This window comes from Epinephelus lanceolatus, chromosome 17, assembly GCF_041903045.1.
Source record: "Epinephelus lanceolatus isolate andai-2023 chromosome 17, ASM4190304v1, whole genome shotgun sequence".
Classification (NCBI taxonomy): Eukaryota; Metazoa; Chordata; class Actinopteri; order Perciformes; family Serranidae; genus Epinephelus; species Epinephelus lanceolatus.
This window is the reverse complement of record NC_135750.1, coordinates 30,686,875-30,711,222: the sequence shown is the minus strand read 5'-3', so window position 1 is coordinate 30,711,222 and position 24,348 is coordinate 30,686,875. Positions and strand designations below refer to the sequence as shown.

The following is a 24,348-nucleotide window of genomic DNA, read 5'->3' as shown; positions in this document are numbered from 1 at the left end:
ATTATTCTTTGTAATCTTATTATTTTTCCCCAACCTTCTCCTTACACACATAATTAACTTCCTTCATATCCTCATGAAAAAAATCAGCTTGCCTCTGCATCAGAGTAACACAGTTTAATCTGATTTGGGGTTCGCTCTCGTCACCTTTTTGCAGCTGCAATCCAGAGGAAGGTGAGAGGTGAACAGTTTAGTGACACTGTTTAGTGTAACCGCTTGGTAAAGGCGCACACAAATCTGCATAGCAGAATTCACAATGTTAAAATATATATAATCACCTCTTAACATCATCCCTCATACTGGGGAGGAAATTAAGAGTCCCCGGACCTCCACGTTTGCTATTAGATATCTCATTTACTTTGTACACACAGTGCTAATCTGCACTAATGAATTCTGCCACACCAAGCCAGATCGAGATGACTTAAAATTATTACCACTTCCACAGATATGCCTTTCCTCATTTGAGGCTCAATTTGGCTGGCTCGCAAAAACAGTCTGTCACAGTAAGATACTAATAATTAGGGTTTTAAGATGATTAGTTTATCTCTGTGCTCTTACAGTCCTGCCTCTTATCCACCATGGCCAAAACTTAATAAGAGGCTCTAAGTTTTAAACAGCCAACTCCAAATTACCAAGAAATGACGGAAATAATAAACTGGAGCACATGCCAGGGAGAGAGACACAGAGGGGGAGAGAGGGAGAGAGATGGATGGTGGGAAAGCTGAGAGACATTTAATTCAAGTGTGAAATAGAACACAAAGTCTAGTAATCAATAAGGAAATGATTCAGACCTGTAATGCCAAAATTGTTTGGTATTAAGAGGACTTTGTGACTCTCATTTACCTTCCTGCCTGCCGTGCTCATCAACTTGTCACACAAGTAATTAAAGTCATGATAATGCTGAGTGAGTGATACCAGTTAATGGTGCCATATTTTAGAGGATGAGTTAGAGATTTTACATATTCCAGATGACATTCAATATAGCATATGACTTATCAGCCCAGTTTAATATGCACTGCATTTTGCAAAGCTGAACTGTGTAAGTCTCCCATCTTAGGGTACAGGGAGGTCAAGGAGAGTGCAAGGTCTCCAGGTTTTTTTTTTTTGTTGGTTTTTTTTCACATAACATTAGGGCCATGAGACAGGACTTGGCATCAAACATCAATACTGTTTTAAAGGTCTATCCCAATTTGTGGTCTTGTTTTCAGTTTCTGATTTTCAGGCAGCAATGTAATATTATTTCCATTATCCAGTCACATGTCAATTGTCTTTTCAATCAATCGATTTATCGTCTAGTCTTTAAGATGTCAAAAATAGCAAAATGTGCCAATCACAAGATCCCAAAGCTCATCATGATGTCTTCAAATATCTTGTCTGACCAACAGTCCAAAATCCAAAGTGGTCCAATTTAAAATGAATTTACTTTATTGTTTCATTTACAATAAGAGTGGAGGAAAGCAGCAAATTCTCACATTTGAGAGGCTGGAAGAATGTTTGACATATTTGTTTGATAAACTGAATTAAATTATTACTCAACTGTCATTTTTTTGGTTAATTAATATCATGCCCATGGATTAACAGTGTGACTGAGCAGTTGTTTTAGGTCTATCTGCTCTTAATCTCAATCTTGCCCATTTTAAACTGTATTTCCATGGGGCAGAGTTTTCTGGATGGCTGTTTAACATTTGGGAAGGATGCCCTCTTAAGTTCAATGCAAAGAATAGTAATTTATCATAAAATATAAAGTTATGAAAAAAGGATTGTTTTGGCATTGGCACCAAATCACATATCAGTATTGAACAAGTATAGAATAATTTCCTACAATTCCCAGCCAGTCCAATGCAACACTGTTGGTTTACCTGAAACTTCCAGAAACTTCCCTCCCTTCCATGTACAGTTTCCAGCCTACCTGAGCCTGGCTATTGACCTTTTTGTATTTTATACATTATATACATTTGGAGTTATAGATCCCACTCTTTATTCTACATTCATATGGCGCACAAAATACAGGCTATAATTTATGTAGATTATTGGCTTTGCAATAAGATGCAACCAAAAGAAAGCCTAATGTGAATGAGTGTGAAAGAGCAATTTAAGGGTAGATGTGCCTGTGCCAGTGCCAGGGGCTATACAAGATTTGCATGCTAATCATTCTAATAATAATGTAATGCCCAAAGCACTTTGAGCAAATTGCGAACCATTGGTCATAGAAGGAAGCTTATCTCGCCGAGAACATGACACAAATATAGGTTAACATTTGAATGATTCCTGGTAATTCACGGACCTGTCAGCAGCCTGGCTCACCTCAATTAGAAATGCTCCACAACAGTCTGCTCTTGACTTTACCTCACTGCAAGGACTAGCTTCGACCGCTATAAATCCTCATATTTTTTCCACGCATCTATTCTGAGCTGTAAATGTCACTAAAACGGGAAACTTTGCACCGTAAAATCGCTTTACTCACTAAAAATCCCAAATTAAACACTCAACTGTTAAACGTTGTTCTTACAAAAACAGCCAATAAGAGCACTTGACACGTCTCTAGGCTCTGCTGCTCAGCCTTTGTGAAAACAGTACTGATTGGATTCTGTGCTCAATCTTGCTAGCTACGAGCCAATCGGTGCTTTCCTTCCCGCAACGTCACAATGTTTACCCGGAAATGAGAGACTGCTTCAATCGGCGCCAGCAGCTGCCTTCGAAATCTATCATTTAGCAATTTCTGACCTTTTTTAGTCCCGCAAATATGATAAATTACAGTATAATGTGACTGTAAACTACTGCCTCGGAATGTACAGCGGACTCTTGCCAAAAGGTTTAACCGAAGACGACCTCAGTCCAGATGACGAGGAGGACGATGTTGAGGAGAAGAGGGAGAGAGAGAAGTGTGAGAGCTCTGCTGAAAAGTTGGGCTCAGCCGGGGAAAACACAGTCTCAGTGGTGGAGGCACAGCCGACTCACACTGCTAGTGATGCAGACAGTGATTCCCCGACATGCAGTATGCCTGGTATATCTCAGGAAATGTGGCAAGTATGTTGATTTGGGATGCAATAAGCTAAGCATAGCATTGATTCTGTGAAATACAAAGTAGCTGATGTACACCTGTGGCTTTGTTGTCTGTAAGTGGGGGTTAGTTAGATGAGAAAACACTTTTAATATAACAAATGCAGTACATCTACTATTTCTGCTGAATCCCCAGCCCTTCTTGAGCTAACAAAATGTGAATTAAAGGTTTTTAAAACCCTGTTGGACTGTGTGAATCATATGTGTACAGTAGAGTTAGAACAGGGGTTGTGATACTGTCAGTTTGTGCATTCACTACGTGTGTTTGTCTTAAAGAAATTCCAGGATCTACGACAGAAGAATGACAAAATGAAGACAATGAAAATCCCCAGAAAAAGAAAAAGAAAAAGAAGACATCACAAGAAAGGTCTCACTGATAATACAGTGACAAATGTATTTCTTGATACTGTTTGGTGACTTTTAGCCACAATGGTTGCTTCTGTTCATATGTATTTTGCCTTTTCTAGTGAACGAAAGTATTGGAATCAGCCTCTTAACAAGAGGAGAGCAAAAGTAATAATTGTAATACTTAATGATATTAACTTTCTGACCTGTAATAAAAATAAAAAAAACTTCAGGCCACCCTCTTTAAGGTCTAGTGTCTAGGATTTAGTGGCATCTAGCAAATAGGTTGCAGGATTGAAACTTCTCTAATGTACGAAGCGGGTAGGAGAACTACGGTGGCTGACTCAAAACCATGAATGGCGCTAGAGCCAGTATTTGATTTGTCCGTTCTGGGCTACTGTAGAATAACATGGCAGACTCTGTGAAAGAGGACCCACTCCGTATGTAGATATAAACAGCTCATTCTAAGGTAATGACAACAAAATGATTCTTATGTTCAGGTGATTATAAACTAATAAAAACATAGTTATGAATGTTATATACCATTTTTGCCAATAGATCAGGGTTAGAAATTAACTTCTTTGTCCACCTGCCACTCGATAGATAACCATTGTGTTTTTTTGCCTGGTGAGTGAAGCAAACGTAGCAGCCACTTGCATGTTTTACCAGCATTGAGCTGGTGCCTAGTGCTAATTTTCAACCCTGCAATAGATGCCCCCAAATCTTACAAAATGGACCTTAAAACCGTCAATTATACTTGAAGACTTCTGTTAGTATTAGCTGACGCTATTTTGTATCAAAGTAACTGTGTCTCTTATGCCAATCAACAGGAACAGAGAGTGAGGATCCGACAGAGACAAGGTACTAAATTGAAACATCCAACCAGAGAAGCTAATTTATACAAACAAAACATTTGAGATTATTTGTCTCATGCACCCATGGCAAATATGTAGCTGAAAGTGTGGACTGCCACAATAAAAAGCTTGTGAATGAAGCCAGATCTCAGATTTCAAACTGCACTATCACGATAGAGATAGATAGATTTAAATGATGATGAATGACTAGCTAACACAAACAAGTAAGTTTACTGCAAGAGAGAGACTGCATGAGCCTGATAACTAATAAACAGGAATATCATCCAGTGTCGCATTATAGCTGTAATGTGTTGAGGGAAGTCTGATGTGCACTGATGATGTTACCATGCTGTGTGATACACATTCATCTAGACATACGGGTCTGATTTTAGCATAGAGTTTGAAACAGAGTCCAGTTGCAGTATGAACAGTATTAGTTTGGCTTATCACAGTGCTGGTCTACATGTAATGAACATTAACACATTTTCTCTGTCAGCAGTGAGCATCAGGAGGAGCGAGAGAAGCACTGGGATGAGCTTAAGCAGCATTTCGGTGTAAATGATCGATTTCATCCCCCTGCATGTTCCAAACCCCCTCCGAAGGTAACAAAGATTCCTGCCTTCCAACTTATCTACCGAGGTTTAATACTGTGTCAGTCATAGCTGTTAGTAACACCTTCCCATCCTTTGTGTTTCCATGCCACTGTATTCTCTCATTGTTTTATGTGATATGACATATGGATTAGAAGAATCCTTATGCTAACTTAACCTGACACTGAGATGAATTTTAAGGATTATGTTTGGCTACATTTAGTGATAAGATTAGGATGAATCTCCTTTCATGCATGCTTGAGATTAAAGTGAAATGTAGGTTTTTCCTCTGCAAGCATCCTAATGAAAATCAAAATTTCACTTGACAAAAGAAGAGAGGGTTAGAGTACCTGATATGGCGTCTGTGAGTGTAGCTGAAACATTTAAATTAATGGCTAGATAATAAATGGCCATGTACCACTTCATCATTGAAGAAATTATAACTTTCTTTCATTTGGATACATTTCTGCACTTAAAGATGAATGAACATTTTATGCAAAGGCTTGCAAATTGCCAATGAAGCAAAATATTTGCAAGCTTGATGAACATTATAGCTGACCCAGTGAATGGGAGCTGTTCTCATTTCATTTTGAAATCCTTTTAATGATTATTTTGGAGTATTTTGTGCTTAATTTAACTCAGAGCAGCATAAAATTGAGTTTTTGCTGATTTTAGCCTCATTTTGAATAGGGCAACTATGAAAGGATAAAAGAAATGATTAACAAGCTGAATGAAACAGAACTTGTCACATCAACATAATGAGGGGCTCCTTCATCCCTCAAATGTGGTTTCTTGTAATTAATATATCATATTTTATTTAATTCTGCCAAGTCCTTCTCACAGTCATTTGAGGAAAAAGCTGCCATAGCAGCCAGATGTCGTTAACTAAGCTGCTAACAGCATTTCTTCAGTGACCTTAAAAACATGTTTCATGGCATAAAGGGTGATGGTCTGTCAGTTATAGTTTTGTTCAAGAGTGCAATATACAATAATTCAGATCACAAGTCACGTTGTATCAGTGTCAGCTTCAGTTTGTCTGCAGAAAAATAAACTATGTAAAGCAAAATCAAGACCAAGCAACTCGAGTTACAGAGAAAATTGTTATACTAATTCTGCGTTTTTAAGCCTGATGGTATCATCCTTGTACTTTTACACTTGAGTCAAGGTCCTCAAACAATACATCAGAGGAGACACATTAATAATTATAGCCTCCTTCCAGTGTATTTTTTTAGCATGATGAAATTTTAGGGGCTGAAGAAATCTGGTGCTCCGCTTTCTCAGATAGGCTCATCACAGCAGAACTGCCTTGCCATCAGTTACCGGGGGCCTCTCTGCACCCCCTTCTGCTTAGGCCTGTAATGGAAATGTGTAATTAAAGAGTCACATTTATGTTTGGTAATCTCCTGTAGCATTTCTAAGATTTCCCCACTAATATCCAATCAAAAAGGTTTTCATTTGTGAAGGGAAATCTACATATTTGTAGTAATGGCAATCATATTAAAAATAAGGCCCTGGGGACTTTTGAAGTTAGTCTTTGATTTTTTTTTCTCTCTACCCCTATTTCGGAAAAAAAAAAAAAAATCTGAATTTTTTTTTTCCCTCTTCTGCAGTCCGGCCTAGAAAAGAGCATAGAGAGGGCCATAGCTGAAGGGGACATTGCAAAGGCGGAGGAGATGAGCGACAGACTCGCCACTCGAGAGGTACGTTGTGCTGATAAGAGATCTTTGGGGTGCTCCCGCTGTGACAAATCAGGCTAATGGATCCGTGGCCATTTCTGCTGCAAAGACATAGAGGAACAAAAACACACGCAGACACCCACCATTCAGTCCTGCAGCCCTTTTCCATTGAGTTAATGGAAAGCCCTCCCCTTAGTTTTGAAGTGCTGCAGTGTCTAAAGGACTTTTGGCTCTGCTTTTTAATGAAGGGTACATTGCTTTCAAGCCAACTGTTAAATCATTCTCCAGGTAAGAGTTTCATACCTTTGAAGTGTACATGTCCCTAAATGCAGTGCCTGAAGTTTTGTAACTAACCGCCTTGGCAGGCATCAAGGATCAAGTGGTTTGAAACTAATTTAGCATAAAATGTAGCCCACACACACATATAATTGTGGTTAAAAAGACATACAGCTGCGGTGTTACTTCTCCACTCGGGGAATTGCCGTACTTTGAGCATCAAAGTTAAACTTCTTTGTTTCATGATGCGTGTTGCTTACAGCATCCCATCAGCTTTTTCATTTTGTAATAATGGCAACACAAACGTGTGACACTGTGGGCTGAGATGTCATTGTCAGTCCTGGATTGCAATAGAGTTTCAAAGTAGGCGGGGCTGCTGGTTCAGGAAATGTCTCTCAAATAGAAACACAGGAGTCTCCCATAATGATCCTACACTTTAGATTTATGTTATGGTCACCAGACTTAATTAAACATGTTTTCCAAGAAATCCTGTGTGGTCCGTCAGTTTAGCATCTAAATACTACAATACCCATAAACCTTAGTCCCGATGCTATGGAAAAAGAAGCCAGTCAAAGAGTTGTAGCTAATCGAAATGTTTCGTTGTTGTAGTCGCTTTTCTTGCTGAATTTTTTCAAAATCGACCATAAATTTCAAAGTGAAGAGATTTAAAGCAACAATTTTGGAAATATGCTTTTTCATTCTCTGGCAGATAGATGAGAAAATCAACACCACTCTCAGTCTCATGTCTATGCTGAATATGAAGATACAGCCAGCTCACAGTTAGCTTAGCATAAAGACTGGAAACAGGATGAAAGCGCTAATCTGGCTCTGCCTCAGCTCTACTGGCGTCTGCACGCATGATAAACCTCTGGAGTATTTTGGTTCTTCATCACGTCTGTCGGAGTAACGTTACTTCAGCAGTTAGAAAATGCAAGGTGAACTGGTTGTGTAACGCTATGTCGCATACATCTTTGTGTCTGGATAATGCTTATATTAGCTAAATGTTAGGATCAGCATGCAAACAAGCTAATGTTTAGCAGGTATAATGTTTAAGTGTGTACCAAATTTCATAGCGCGCCATCCAAGTAGTTCTGAAACATTTCAGTCTGATGGAATGATTGACCGACATCTCTTGAACCACGCCATTTGCATGGCTAAAAGCCCAACCAAATCTCAATAATCATGTAATATATCATCCATCTGTAATGGTATTCCTACCATAATACTTTATACAGTGTTTTCCAAATTGCATATCAGGCAGCAGACTCATGAACAAAGTTATCTATTTCTAGAGATGTATTTATCACTAATTGATGCTACAGAGCTGCCTCAGTCACTGCCTGCTGTTATGAACTTTGTCTTCACTACCACATCGTATTGCTGGATATTAATGGTGGTGTAGTAGAAATTATAGATTGTAGATAAAGTGTTTGCATAGTGTAATATTTATTTCGAAAAAAATTGCAGTTCATTCACTATTGGTTCCATGCTAAGGTTTTGGACATAGGCTACTAAAAAAATCTCACACACTGTTTTAGCCTACAAAAAAGCATGTCAGTATGAAATTTTGGAAGCAGCTAATTTCCTGGTGGGGACCTGTAACTTCCTGATACTTCTATTGGTTGCCTGTCAACTTTTTCCAAGCGCTGTGATTAGATGTCTCTCACCCATTTTCCCCTTAGGAGTCATAGTCAGCTTCTCACCTAATGTTTTTATGTCCAAAGGCTTTTACCTTTGACTTTATATCAAAGAACCAGACATCTCTGACACAGGTTTTGTCTTTTGTACTGATGATTAAACCTGGTAGGTACATCACTGTGACAATGAATCAAGATCACTGTGGAAAACATTATCTGATCTTCAGACTAGATGTCACCAAAAACGATGATATTTAGAAAGAAATGACCCCACAAACTATAACAGAAGAAGAGATAGTGTGTTTGCAAGAGATTTTACTCCTCCTGTTTTAAAAATGTTTTATATTCCCAGTAGATCTTTCCCTGGAGAACCCTCTTGAATGAATAAGTAGGCTCCATCAACAAGGGTCTGTGTTTAAAAATAAAAAAAGGAGCTGTATTATTCATTTAATTGGCATTACATGCCTGTCCTTAGTATCTTCAGAGTGTAATGGACATTAGTGCAGCATCAGAGCTGTTATATTCCCATCTTAACTGCTAGCGGAGTGGTCAAATATGGGGAAGTTAAATGAAAGCTCTTGTGAGTGGCACCTGCGCTGTACTTTCAGAAAGCCTCTTAGAGCGTTGGTGGATTGGTTTTAGCCTGAGCCGAGGTTCTCGCCTCCCTGGCACCTGCCTTGCGTCTTGCCAGAACTGTGATGGGACGTGACAGCAGTCTGGCAGCCACAACTCATTGTTTAGCAGCGACAACTTCATTTCACGAGAGTATAGTCAATTGACCATTTTGAAATCCCCAAAACCTAGGGGACGTAAAGTTCTTTATCGTTCACTTTTAGATACAAAGGGAGGCATTGCTGAACATAGAAGGTGTATGTAGAGAAGCAGTAGCTAAAAAGCAAAAAGTTTTAATGATTTTGAATTAGTTAGAAAGGATTATATTCTATCTTAAATGATGCAGCCTGTAACACAGATAGCATTAAGACCAATGTTTGTTTACAGCACTCCTGTTCACTTTTGACAGGAGCACTGTGACAAACATTTAGAAGATCAATAATCCCCGCTGTGGCCAGAATCAATTTCAAGGTTATAATTGAGTGACTCATTTGGTACGGAATGGCTTAGATGTTTAATTTGTTTACGGTCATAACACCAAGACATGATTGTGGCAGGCTTTTCACTGGAAGAATAGAAACAGGTTTTCTTCGCAAAAAATGCAAAAGCATCCCGACAGCTGTGAAGAACTAAAGAGGCCTGTTTGTCCCTCTAGGCATTGTTTTGTTAAGAAAACGCTGGTACATGATGGATGACAATGTTTCAGTGTATTTTCATCCTCAATCTAACGGTTTCCCACTTATCTCCTCAAAGCAAAGGGAAATGGGAGGAAGATAGAGAGCTTGCTGTCAGAATCCCCCCTTTTATAAGACAAAAATGTTTGTTTCTGCTGTTTTGGGCTCCCTCAAATCAATTAATGATTTCCATTTGCTCCACTTTCTTCTTTTTAATCTGAACATTAAAACAATTTGGTAAAAACCCGTTTTGAAGGCTCCTTACAAATTCTGAGATACGTGTTCTTTCATCTGTCAAACTTCTGAGACGCGCTGCTTGGATATTGCAGGTTGAGGTTTTTTATTCTCATTACAGTTTTTAAACATTTCCCAAGGCTTTAAGCCTTTGTTTTAGATGAATTCATAAAGACATGCTCCGCTTTTAAGTGAAAGTATTAACGCCCCCGAAGATGGCGCGAAGAAATCACATCCCCTTTTAGGTAACAAAATATTATTTATGTCTACATTGCTTAGACAAAGCTCCCTAATGTATTCCTTTAAACTGTGCAGATAGGGTTTCTTCTCTCATAAAGATGTCTGTTGATCCTTCTCAACACATTTAGATTTCCTTTCACAGGCCATAGAAGACACAAAATAATGTAAAAAGCTTCTCGCCTCTAAAGTAGACCTAGTTCAGTAGATTAAAAGGTGCAAGTCCTCCAATTAAGAAGACTCGGTCTCCATCCTTTGATTACTGCACATCATTTTACAACGCTGCAAGTTGCATGTGGGCTAATTAATTCAGTAATTAGCATAACACGGAGTGACTGACACACACGGCTCACAGTCTGTCAGGAGGCTTGATAGCATTTGACAGATTGATTTTGCAGCTTTTCCTGAGAAATGAGCCAGTGCAAAAAGCCGATAACTCATCAGTGCTACAAAGCACAGTGGGGCTTCCTACGTCATCTAAAGTGTAGTGTGACCTATAGGAAAATTTGTAATGTAATGGTTCGGTATGTACACATAAGACATAAGTGAAGCCTGTCCTATTTTTGTATATTAGGCTCTAAAGTACATTGATAATTGTATTGTGGTGACAACGTATTTGATGAACATGCAAGACAGTCCTGGGTTCGCATCCAGACTCCTGTCTGTGTTTGGGTTTGGTAACAAAGGCACTTTGGTCAAGGTTAGGGAAAGATCGTGATTTAGGTTAAACGTTCACAAAAAAAGGTAAGGATTAAATAAACATAATGCTGTAGTCACTATCAGTGTATTGCAAGATTGCCTATTTTGGGGGCGTCGGTGGCTTAGTGGTAGAGCAGGCGCCCCTTGTACAAGGCTGTTGCCGCTGCAGCCCGGGTTCGACTCCAGCCTGCGGCCCTTTGCTGCATGTCACTCCCTCTCTCTCTCCCCCTTTCACGCTTGTCTGTCCTGTCAAATAAAGGCTAAAAATGCCCCCAAAAATATCTTTTTTTAAAAAAAAAAAAAAGATTGCCTATTTTGGCGGAAAACAGTTTAAAAAAATGTTTATTGTTACTTATTTGTGAGGCAAATAGAATTTAGTCTTACCTAAATTTATTAACATGTACTCAGTGTCAACAGACACATTTTGAACTAACAAAGTCGAATCATCAGCATAGAGATAACATCCACAATCAACTGCAAATTTAATATCGTTTACATACAGTATATTAGGAAGAGTAAGGGGCCCCAGATTGAACCTTGTGGAACTCCACATTTGACCACTCCTAGAGCAGAAAAGGTGCCATTCATATACTAAATAAGATTACTGAGGTATGTCTTAAACCAACAAACTATTGGTTATCACACCTACTAGCCTCAAATTTATTGCATGAAATTAAAGGATTTACTGTATCAAAAGTCTTTTGAAGGTCTTTTTAAACCCAGATTGGTACTGGCAATAAAATCAAGTACTAACCAAGTAATGATCCCATGCAGAGAGAATTTATATTGGTGTCTTCATTCAGCACCATATCCTAAATCAAGATGACTGCTACTATACAGTACTTACTTTGTCACACTAATTAACCCTAGTTATTGTACTATTTCATCATCATCCTTACAACAAATAATTACTCCCTCACTCTTTTCCTCTTCATAAAACATAGCCACTGAGGTCTTTTATAATAGTCAGGAGCTGCACTTTATATATAGTAAGTGGGTATATTTCACCACAAAAGACTGTCACGCCATGTTAGAGCTTACAGTTCCCCCATAGCACTCATCACAGCTATTAGAGTGGCATTACCACTTCAAAACAGAAACTCTCTTAGTCTGTAACAATAGGGGGTGTCAAGTCCATTTCATTACTTCCAGGAGCTGAAGAATGTGAAAAATAAAAAGTAGTTTCATGACTGCTGGCCTCTCATGAACCAACAGCAAAGAAGCAGGTCCAACAATGACACCAAGTACACAAAGAAACACACAGTATATTCTGAAGGTAGTTTTCTTTTTTCAGTCTATAAAATGCAAAACTGCTAGGCACTATAGAGGATCAGTATATTTCAGACATTTCTGCTGTCTGCGCTTGAACAGAGACCAATAGATTATCAACTGAAGTGATGACCAAATGCATTAGAATCTGGTGGATGTTTACTGCAATAAGTTGAGCTGTAGTTGTATTCATAGATCCTTGATTCACCGGCTACATCCAATAACCTAGTCACTGGCTGTAATCCAGTTCAGGTCTCATTCAGGTACCTTTAATATCCAGCCCGACAGTTTTAACAGGTGTTATGAATAAAATGAATTATGTCTTCTTCTACTGTAGTAGTGACGCTTTCACAATTGAGGTAAAAAATACACTGAAGGGCAATAAAGTTAACATAAGGCATTTTTGGATAAAACAGTTCTGGGGACTCTCTGAGAGAAACTACCCACTGGGGAGCTCCTCTGAGAACTACATACCTTGAAGGGCTTTTTTCTGGTTACATTTGCACCACCAATAGGAAGACTGAAGTGACGCTCTGTAAGCTGGTTGGCGGTAGGTATAGCAACGTCAATTTTGCTTTGACGAGTCCAAATCGTGTTGTATTTCTCCCATCTCATATATGCTCAGTACAGCCTGGACTTCACTGTCGGTCTGTGTTTTCTTCAATTTTCTTTTTGTTGCGAGCTGTTGTTTATGTTTCATGTTAGCTGTTGTTTACATGGCTGTATGGTTTCTCTTGTGCTGAGAGTACCTACTCCAAAAAAAAAAAGAGCTAAAAAAAAAAGTCCCTCTAAACAGCACTCTACGAGCTATGATCATTTTTAGTTTTATTGTGATGTGGGTACAATAAAAAGGGAGGTTCTTAAGGGTTAGGGTTAGGGTTAGGATACACCAAACTAAAATCAAAGAACTAGCGGCATCAAAAGCCAACTTTTGCGTTACACATGCCTTGCCTCACCTGTGTCTTGGCCAGAAAGTTGCACCTTAACATATTGCATTGACGATAGCCAACAGCCACTGTACCTGCGTGAGAGGAACTAAGTCTCCATAGATGGCAGTAGTTGGTATTTGTCAGTCAAAAAGGGAAACCAGAAGACCATCTTGACGCTAGTTAGTCAGTTTGCACATTAACAACACAATCCAGTATTGAAAGAACAAAGCATATTCACTCTGCCTCAGTGAATAATAACACAAACCATCACAAAATGTTTCTGCTAAAGAGCTCAGTGGCTAAAGAAAAATAATTTTATCCAGTATAACAAGTTTGTTTCAATCTTGACTTTAGCCCTTTGTTTACTTTCCTCACTTCCGTATCTCTTCTTGTGTAATCAGCTGAACTGTCATTCAGAGTGATTTCATTCACCGATGGGCTCTGCCGCCTCAGACACCGATTCAACATGCTGAATCGGCTCAAAAAAAGCCAACAAGGGCAATGAGGGCCAACAGTATGGGACACACCGCAAAGACTGGGGTGACAGATGCTCACTGACACCCCAACATTGACCATTAGCTTGGTGTGTCAGGGCCTTTAGAACTACGAAAAAGCTCTCCTGGTGTACAAAAGGCAGATAGACTGTGGCCAATCTTCAAATTGTGTCCAAAGTGGGTTCTGGACATACTTAAAGACACTGTGATTTTATCATTATTTCATGTTTTTCTCCCATGCTGTATAAATGTCATAAGCACCTTCCTCAGAGAAAGCGTTTAAGATGTCTGGCGCACTATCATATTACTTCAGCACAGCAACATCTCACCGGACTAAATAAATGTATTATCATACTTTGGTGAGAAATCTCGACAATTTTAATCTGCTCTGCCAGAGAGGAGAGAAAAAGTATAAAAGGCAGTTTCTGATGCTTTTTGTCTCTTGCTCTCTTGTTTCTGACCATGGGGTACAAAGTTAGCACTATCTACTAGCCAAATATCAGGTAGATTTGCTTCACACACCAGCCAAAAAACAATAGTAATTCTTTGAGTGGCTGGTAAAATTTCAACATTCACTAGCCATTTGGCCAGTGAGAAAAAAGTAAATTTTGCACCCTGTTTCTGAGTATATAATAGGATAAAATGACACCGCATTCATGTTGAGTTGTGCATAGTATTGCTTACCATTCAGTGCCTGAATTGTGTTGGACTGTTAACTGATTGCCTGAAACCTTCTGGCTCAACAATCCTGATCTAGCCCCAGTTTTGACCATTGGCCTCCTGTTCTGTGGATGGCCATCAGCTGGTGGAACTCTCTTTAAACCCTGTTTTGAGCATGATTAACCCGATTAGTCTAAATTGTTTAAAAAGCACAGCCTCTTTGCAGTTAGATCACTTAATATACAATAATTAACCATTTGAATATGTATTAACTGGAGCCATTTATGGTTTCTGTAGCGTTTGAACTTGCGGATGGTTATAATATCCCTCATTATGTTCCAGCTCGTATTTCAATAGAAGCAGCAGCTGAAAGGAAAAGCCCCACTGTCCTTGAAATCTACCCTTTGGAAAGCCTCACTTAAATGCTGTGAAACAAAGGTGTCGCGGCATTTTGTCGGAGGAGACATGGTGGCTTAGTTGGAACAAAGAGCTGAACTAAGAATGTTTCATGATATTTATGTTATTTAGCACCTTTTTTTCTTCTCACCACCTTCTCCCTGCCATGCCCCGTGTTTGTAATCAAAAAATTAATGAGCAGCGCTTTTGTGGAAAGTGGGCTTTATCAGATTCTGACTTTCCCCGCCCCACATTAGAGTAGGAGGCTGACTCTGTCTCCCCTGCGAGCCCCCCCCCAGGCCACCTCGCACAGAGTTTAGGGAAACTCTCCTCTTTGTTCATTTTTCCTTCAGCATAAGCAATTTATCACTGAATGAACTTTTATTGTATCTCTGGATGACTCACATTAAATTTTCGCCCATTAATTTTGAAATGGATTTTGAAATGGGTACTAAGCTTTTATCAAATGCCTGGGAATCTCATTTGGATTATTGTATTTCATTAATTACTTGATAGACAAAGCATACTTTTCAATGTAGATTTGTGTGCTGTTTAATTAATTAGCATGTTTTCTCTTTTAATTAAAGCCATTTTTTTAAATTAAAGCCCACAGCAAAACACATATATAATTTGTTTGTAATTAGGCCTTAATTGGTGGTAGTGGAAGCTTAGCACCCTCGGTTTCTTTTTTCATGATTGCCATTTTATTGCCAGTCACTCATTAATTAAACTGTTTTTTCTAATTAGCTTATAAAACTGTTGATGGCATATTATTGTAAGTGTGAGTTCAAAGCTTGCTAATAAGCCTACCCTACTCAGAAGAGGCGAGATAATGGAATGTGCACAAAGCAGGCGAACTTTTAGAGATTTTTTTTTTTTAGTCTACTCCCTAAAGATGACATGTCATGTGTATCTAGCATCAGATTACTAATAGAGGAAAAATGTAGCCATGGCTGTTCTACTGTGCCTTCCCTGGAGTGACTTTCTTTTTGCTTACCATGTAATTCTGTTTGTCAAAGTGGAAGGACGATTATACAAAACACTCTTATGGGGCTGCCCCATTAAACAGTGTTGGAATATAGCAACACGGAGGTACATGCTGTGACGTTTGGATGTAGCATTTTGATGTTAAAATGCCATATTGCAATTGTCAGTGTTTTCACATTATACATTGTTTAACAGTCATTTTGCTGTTGCTGACTTCAGCAATGTCATTGTTGAAGAGAAATCTAAGTTAAAAATCTAAGTTGAATTCCCAAGCAGAGCTGCAATGATTACTTGAGATACCAATAAATCGATTGACCAGTGTTTGGATGTAACTCAGAGCAATTACTCAAGTACTGTACTTTTATTTTACTGTGCACATTAAGGGCACACCAACTGATTCACCATACCTAGTAGCAGGCAAATTCTTCTAAAAATTTCCAGTTGATTATTTATTTTCAAATCACTTGAATATATTATATATTTTGACTTGACTATAGGTCAAAGAGAAATGTTGTACCACTGGATTAATGTACAGTTCTAGTTACTATTTACCTTACATTTACAAGGTTTCACATTCAAAACGTACAGTGATCCAATAAAATATGATGCTTCACGAAATGGCCGATGAATTGAAACAATTAGTTCATTAATCGATTAGTTGGCTGACAGAAATTAATCTGCAACTATTTTGATGACTGATTAATCCTTTGATTAATTTTTCCAGAAAAAATGCCAAACATTTCATAGTTCCAGCTTCTTAAATATAAGGGTTTGCACTTTTCCTTTATCTTTAATTATTGATTATTGGGTTTGGACTGTTGGTCGGACACAACTAGCAATTCGAAGACGTCACTTTTGGCTCTAGGGAATTGTAAAGGACATTTCTCACTATTTATTGACACTTACAGAGCAAACAATTAACCAAGAAAGCAATGATTATACTATTCAGTAATAAAGCTTATCATTAGTTGAAACCTTATAGAAAATAGTTTAAGAATTAGCTCAACCAACTACATCAGTAAAATGCTGCTTAAACATTCATGCATTAGGAAAAAAAATCTAATAATATAATTATATGACACACAAAGGGGTCATTTGTAGACAGTGAGTACTTTTGATTTTTTCACTATGTTGCTAATAATACTTATACGTTTAATTAAGTAACATTTTCAATGCTTTTACATGTAATAGAGGGTTATTACTGTGTGGTTTGCTACTTTTACTTAAGTAAAGAATCTTAATATTACCTTCACTGCTGCGATCAACAACAATTTTGATATACGATTAATGAATTAGGTTAGGAAGATAGGACACATGCCTATTGTTTTATATAAGACCTGAAACCCTGGTGGATTTGCATTCTTCGTGTTTAGTCCATTCTGTTGTTTTACTTGTGTCAAAATGGATAACTGAATCAAACTTGGTCCTCCTTCTTTTTTAATGCGACATGGGTGGTATCGATTGACCCCTTGATCTCTTGACCCTCCCAATGTTGCTGCAACACTGAGGCCTTGCAGCCAGAAACACATTTTCCTTCCCCCTCCGCCTCAGTTCTGAGAAATTATGCTGAAATAACACACGAGCTGCCTAATCTGATATTCATTCCTTTCTTATATAGCCCTGCTTTCCAAAGTTGACTAAGGCCACATTATTTAGGCATTAAGGTAGTGTGATAAGGGAATTAGGCTGGTCATTAATCGTTTACACGTCAAATGCAGCAGAGCAGCTCGGGGAGGTGATTTAGCGAGGCAAAGCCATATAGCCCTTGTTAATCCACCTCTCACACGTTTTAATTGGAAGAGGCTTCCTGGATAGGAAATTTATGAATGGGTTTAAGGCCATTTCTTCCTTAAAGCCATCATTTATTTCTTATTGTTAATAGGAGCTTTAACACTTTATCCACATGGAGATGTATTTTTTCTCATCTTTTATTCAGCTATTGTCTTTCCTGCACTTGCTGTTTAAGTGCCACAGTGTTTTTGTGAACTCTGCGCTGCTCATAAAGACTTCCTAATGCTTCTTTTATTTATCAAACACCTCAGAAATGATGCAATAGAACAGACACACGAATGAAAACAGTGTGAAACTATTGGGTTTATCTTGTGTATGGCTTATACAGCAGCAGCAATGCAGATTTTTTTTTTTTTTTTTTGTATTTAGGCCCCATGTTTGGGTCTCCACTTGAATCTCCATGACGACCCAAACATGAATGAACAGAAAACGGTACTATTGACTTAACCCTCCTAGTGGCCTTAAGCTGCTGCTGCTGCTGCAGTGCCAGCATTGTGCATGATGATTTTTTTTACGCCCAAATCTTCCAAAGGTCAGAGTATTAATCCTCTGAATAAACCTTGTTTTTAACAGGGCTGTGCCCAGGCCACACAAGAGAGAGAGACACAAGGCACAGAAACATGGCGCTGATGGACACTTAATTGTATATTAATATGTGGTGGAGTGGGAAGAATTGCCTTTTAGGAGCCACGTAAACAAAGAATGCAGGAGGTTTCCTGTCTCCGGCTTTTATTCCAGCTTTGTACTTTCATTCTTATTTTTCACCAGCCTCTGATGTGAAAGGATTTGGCACTAAGATGCACGCAAGGGGAGGGGGAAAAAATCCTGAAAAGTGGATCAAAAAAGTAAATGAAAAATAATGTCATATTACTGAAAATATGAGAGGCTAATTTGTGCCGACTTTTTGCTAATTTTGTTCTCGCCACAGAAAGAGGAGCCGTCACCTGCTCGGCGCCACAGCGCTGACAGTGCCAGTGATCCATGAAATAAGCTGCCGCTGGCTTTGTTCAGATAAGAATGAACAAATCTGCACAATGTACTGCTCTCGGAATCTCATTTTCATACTTGCATGCAGGCTAAAAGAAATAAGCTGTTTGCAGGCTTGATTAATCAGACATTTGAGGGGTTTTTTTTTGTCTCTTTGATCTGTTCTGTCTCCTAGGTAACTTGGTTGACATTAATGTTGAGCCCCAGTAAAGACAATCAGGGACTGTAGACTAAACTGATAAAAAAAAAGGGGGAAAGAATTAAAGACCTTTAATGCTTTAAATATAGTAAACGCTATTTTGTGAATTTAAAAGAGGGAGAAATTGCATGGAAGTGGGTTTTAATTTTGCTTTTGGAATGTTTGGAAAGGCGTGTTTTCAAGACCTTTTGCATTTCAAATGCAACCCCACAGGAGAGCAGGTTAATGTGGGTAATCCTGGTGCAGAAAAAAGGGAAAAATCTCTGTCTGTAAACCTCCAAATGAAACCATTTAGCATCATGCAGTTTCATTTGATTTGCTCCCAGAATGAGCCAAAGTGGGTTTTTTCCTGCAAACACAGAGAGCAGGAGCTGTTCTCAGATTTGTCAACAATTTAATAAACGTCTGGTTCATAATCTCCGTGTGCATCGCAGACACTCAAAAGCATTTAGCAGCACCTGCACCACTCCATCGAGGAGCAGGGAAAACCCTGGTGTGGTTTTATCTGCTTGCAAATCTCCTGCACATGTAAGAGCAATCACCTGTAATAACTCTTAAAAGGAGAAAACATGATTTGAGGAATTTAAAACCTATAAAATAGCAAAGAACTGGAGAACTGTCATAGTATGTACGCTTCAGGTTATGCAGACGCTTTCACAAATCTTCCAGTGACTGTATAGATGAATGCCTTGAGGGCCCAGCCGGAGCCCAGTACTTGCAGCCAGCCGGAGCCCTTATCTTAAATCCAAGCAAAGTACCATTAATCTTTTTGAAAGACCTTTATGGCTTTTAATGTATCCCAAATTAGAACATTTTACACCCTTGGTTCCTGAAATATGGTGATAAAAAGCCTTTAGAGTTTAATTTTTCCTGCCTGCTCGCTCTGACCTGCTTAATCCCAGCATGCATTAGGAGATATTTTAGTTTCAGTCTTTCTAATAAAGTTTATCCCACTTAATTATAATTGAAACATTTTTTTTCCAGCAGGTCTTTTTTTTTTTCTAGTGGCACAGTGGTGGCACATTTCTTCATTACCTTAAGACTTTCTTTCCCCCCTGATTGTACTCTGAATATTAGAGAGAATTACCCAAAGGTTTGGTGAAATTGTTCCAAGTTGTTTATCGAAGTTTGCCTTTGCTTGAATAATAAACCTATCTCAGGAGTGACAAGAGGAGGCAGGATTTTACTCTTTGTTTCCCGTGCTTCTGTGTGACTGGGGTTATTGGGATTATTCTGCTTCACAATACATACGTCTTCCCTGGGATTTGAATGTTTGCCTCTTGCAGTCACGGTCATTCTCTTCACTTCTGATTTCGGGGGCTGCCTGCAGTACTCCAAACAGAAAAGTGTCTTTTACACTGGTGATGAGTGGAAAATGCCACTGCAACGTTTTTGAGACGGAGGGAAAAATGGCAAAATGCTGAACATTGTTTCTCATTGTTTATTTATTCCGTTATTGCATTTGCACATTAAACAAGAAAAAAAAAAGAAGTAATCAAAAGAAACAATGTGCGGGAGAGACTATAAGCCAGGAGCTTAAAAATATGACACCTCAAACAAAAGGCAAAATAGATTAGAATAATTTTAATAAAACAGTGCTCCTGTAATTTATGGCGCTATGGGGCACTTCACCCCCCACTTAAAACTCACAGATGTACACTCACACACATACACACATTTTTCAGTACTGTTATTTGTACTGTATCTCTTTACCTTTATGTTTCACTGGCTGTTGCCCTAGATGTATTTCTAATATGTCGGATGTTGCAGGTTATAAACAGCTTGTAGGGTTGAATTTGGAAAGAATAACACAAGGAGCACTTAAGAATAACAACAACTGATTGTTCTGGTTATTGATTAATCTGCCAGTCATTTTCCGCAGTTAATCGTTTGGTCAGAATATAGTGGAAACTACCCGTTACATTTTCCAGAGCCCAAAGGGACGTCTTCAAATTGCTTGCTTTGATTCACCAACAGTCTAAAACCCAAAGATGAGAAATTGGAATCAGTCATTTTTGGGCATTTTTCCTGACTTAATTACTTAGACAATTAAAGGGTTATCAACATTTTCCGTCGCCTGACTTAGTGAGTAATTGTTTTTAATGTCCGTTTACAAAACACGAAACTTAATTTTGACTAAGGAACAATTCAAAAGCAAAAGGACACGTAGTAAAATCACATGCTTGTTGTATTATTGCAGTTGGACAGTAAATGGTTAACAAACTGACATTTGTACCTTCTTTTTCAAGATACAGTGAAAACAGAGCCAAATATATCCATACATAGGCGCACATTTCAGGGGGGACGCAGGGGACACGTCCCCCTTAACATTTACAATATTTGTCCCCCCCTCCCCAGTAAAAACATGAAAGCAGCAGAAGACTTGCTGTTGAAATGTTGAAACAAAACGTATACCCTTGCATCATTATGTTTTCATTACACACGTAAAATTTCCTGATATTACTCTTCAAACTCCCAGTACTATGTTTTATCTATACTTTCACATGCTGCTGTGTCATTTTGTTGCATTGAGTTTAATTTACTGATTTTGGTGTACATGATGTACGCATGTTTCTCTGCCATGGAAAAACACTGTGCGCAATAGTTTCTTTCTGTAACATACTGTGTGTTATACCCTATCACCAGTCCTAATGAAAAATGTGTTCATTTCTAGGATAGCAGGACGGCATTCATGTGTTGTTGAGCTCAACAGCGGTTGTGCTGTGGTGTGGAGGAGGCAGCACAGGGAAGCAGAGACACTGACGAGAAGCCACCCTGACACATCAGTCAGAAAGCTTTTTCTCGCCACAGACTGATTTCCATTCTCTAATGGGCCTCTCCTCTGTCTGCCTCTAAATAGCTGGCTGTGAAAATCGCTCAAGCCGCTGATTGCCGTGACTTTGTGCAACGCAAACAGGAAGAGGAAGCTTTGAGGGCAGCGCAGAAAAGGAAGAACCAAATAGCCTGGGGGTAGGACGTCTCTCTCTGTCCTCGCATTTATGTTTGCCATCATATCTGCCATGTGTTACACTCTGGGCTCAAGTACAGTTAAGATAGAGCTACTGAAACCGGCATCAGCTGGACTTTGAATGATTACTCACCCAGAGATTGAAGTTGACAGCTGAAATGTATTCATAAAGGGCTCGGTAATTTAATGTGTTTTTTTCTGTGTTGCAGGTTTGAGGCTAAAAGACGATGGGAAACCAAAAGCAACATGGGCTTCATGTGACAAACACGAAGGAAAAGGAGAACGTGTGTTATTTTTTTTTTAAGTTAATTTGATAAAAGTAGTGTTTTTATAGCGGACTGATCCTGTTTTTCTTTATTCCCTTTGTATATTTTGAAGAATTTTCAACAGCAGAGTGTGAAGGGGGGAAAGTCACACAGTTGGCTGAGGAAAAACCAATCCAGAGAGTACAAGAGAGAGAGAAAATTATGGAGCATTCAAATTAATTCCTAAGGCGCCCAATGGTGTCTGCATTGTGTTATTTTTCATTACATTTCAGTGATTTGAGCGTTCTGGCCTTTTTTTTCCCCCCTTCAAATTAAATCTGGTGTACATTACTGGATGATGCATTTATTTATTGCTGTAAAGTGGGTTAATCATGAAGGCGCTCCTTTCTTCTTCCGAGGAAGAGAAAGGGAAGATTAGGGCCCTAATGCAATGTACAGGATAATGTGCGATAGGATTTGGGAGAAGAAAATGAAATTTGGCTGCTGTAAACAGTTGTGAGCAGTTGTAAACTGGAAGTTGAGTGAACGTTTTGGGGTTGGGGAGATGAAGCACGGGGGGGTGTGAGACATGAAACAGAGGCTTTGCTGTTGGCCCTCACCCATGCTGGGCGACATGCTATTGTTTCTCAGCTCGAACAAGAGGCACGCGCTGTTTTTTCTCGAAGCCTACAGTCGCTGCTCATTGTGTGATGAGCTCTCTTCAGCATCTGTAAACTCGTCTAGAAGCGTCAATTCCTCTCGCTGTTACTTTGATCTTTTTTTTTTATCTGCAGCGTTTGCCTCGGCAGCTACTCGCTCTTCTAAAACGCTCATTCAGATTCCAGGAAGTGTTAATTGCAAACAGCATGCAAAAAAAGCACAAGAATGATAATTACTTTTATTCGTAATGCGTGCTTATATTTTTTTCAACCATAGAAAATGATTGCTTTGCTTCAAGGTAATGAGAATTAAAATTAATCCCACCTAAGTTGTTTGCAATGCACATATTTGGGCGCTTTGTCCCCCGGTGAGGAGCAGTGTTCTCATAGCTTTGCTGTGTAGGCTGAAACAGGATGAGGAAAAATTAACTAAACATCAGAAATAAAAGTTTGAAGGCAATTTTGATACAAAACACCTGAGCTGTGGAAATCTAGATATGACATGAGTGTAAAAACTAATGCTTAAATTTCCAGAATCGAGCTTTTCCCATCATTTTACATCCAAGAGAATCACACGACCGTGTGTCTGAGAAGCTGTCAGTTGGTGAGAATCGGTGCTAATTAAACTATTAATTATCTCTGTAATGAGACGCGAGTTAAAACTGTGTTAAGCACATCAAAGTACAACATGGGATTTCTTCACTTTGATGACTGCTATGAAAAATATATCTTGACTGAGGAGTGAGGAAACATTAACAGGACAAAAAGTAGCCAAATCTCAGAGCTTTGAAAGTTTTGGAGAACTCTGCAAGAACAACGTAACAGTTTATTAGTCTGTTTTATTTACAGGTGTGACTATTGCGTATTTCATAAACACAGTTTCTCAGAAAAGTGAACTTTTCAAGGTTATATTCAGTATTACAGTTATCATCTCAGTGGAACTTGCAAGAACATTCAAAATAAAAGGCATAAATCATCTGCGAATATGTTTCTTCCACATGTACAAACCATGTAGCCATTTTTCAAAGCTAGTAGTTGTCAGTGAACATGTCTAGCGCTGATCCAAGAGCAGCTCGGTGCCGTATCAATAGCATCTCACTTTATTAATCTCTTGGAACACAGGATAATGCCTTGAGCAGAGATGATTCTGCTTTTAAGCTGGAAAATCCACTTTCCCCTCTCGTCATGTTGAGGAGCTGTTTTCAATAGTCTGTTCCTGGAGGCCAATCTTAGCCTCTGACCTGGGCTGATTTGTTGTGAAACAAGGAGACAAATTCCTTGGGCACATGTAGCACCACTTCTAGGAAAAGTGTTTGTTGTGTGGAGTGGGGGAAGAAAAAAACAACAACAATCCCATTAAATGGTTGGAAAGCTGCTGTTGTATGAAAGGGAACATATGTTGCTGGTAAGACATCAGCACTATCATTTGCTGCTATCGCTGGCTAGGAGAGGATTAACTGGAAGGAGAGATCTCCAAGATGCAGCTGATAAAGGCAAGCAACGTTCAAAATAGCTCACATCTAACGCAACCTGACATGGTAATGTTGCTTTGTTTGTGCTTTATTAAAGGTTTTTTGATAATATAGCTGCAATGTTGTGTTTTATTGTGTAACTACAAGTTGTTACGATTGCTCTTGTTGAATTTTCCTTGTGTAAATAAATGATTCAAGCAATATTAAATTTAGAAAATGTTTTAATGTTTTTCACAGATGAAATTTCTCTTGTTCATTAAATAAAACTTTAACATTTTATATTTTATATATATATATATATATATATATATATATATATATATATATAAAAAACACAACAATTGAGAAAACAAGACTGTTCATCACCTAGAAACAACCCCACAGGTTGTTGGTACAAGCTA

General features: G+C 38.6%; 1 protein-coding gene across 2 annotated transcripts; it reads left to right on the top strand.

Annotated features, from left to right (window-relative positions):
* The first annotated feature begins 2,646 nt into the window (after window positions 1-2,646).
* Window positions 2,647-23,454, top strand: fam204a (family with sequence similarity 204 member A). Of its 2 annotated transcripts, none has more exons than XM_033614021.2 (7): window positions 2,647-3,024; window positions 3,334-3,424; window positions 4,233-4,263; window positions 4,756-4,858; window positions 6,457-6,546; window positions 21,464-21,573; window positions 21,781-23,454. In XM_033614021.2, exons 1-7 carry the CDS (start codon window positions 2,785-2,787, stop codon window positions 21,830-21,832), a joined length of 717 nt encoding a protein of 238 aa, XP_033469912.1. In that variant the 5' UTR covers window positions 2,647-2,784; the 3' UTR covers window positions 21,833-23,454. The 2 variants fall into 2 exon arrangements, with proteins under 2 accessions (XP_033469912.1, XP_033469911.1); XM_033614020.2 differs by having other exon boundaries at window positions 4,753-4,858.
* Window positions 23,455-24,348: the final 894 nt, after the last annotated feature.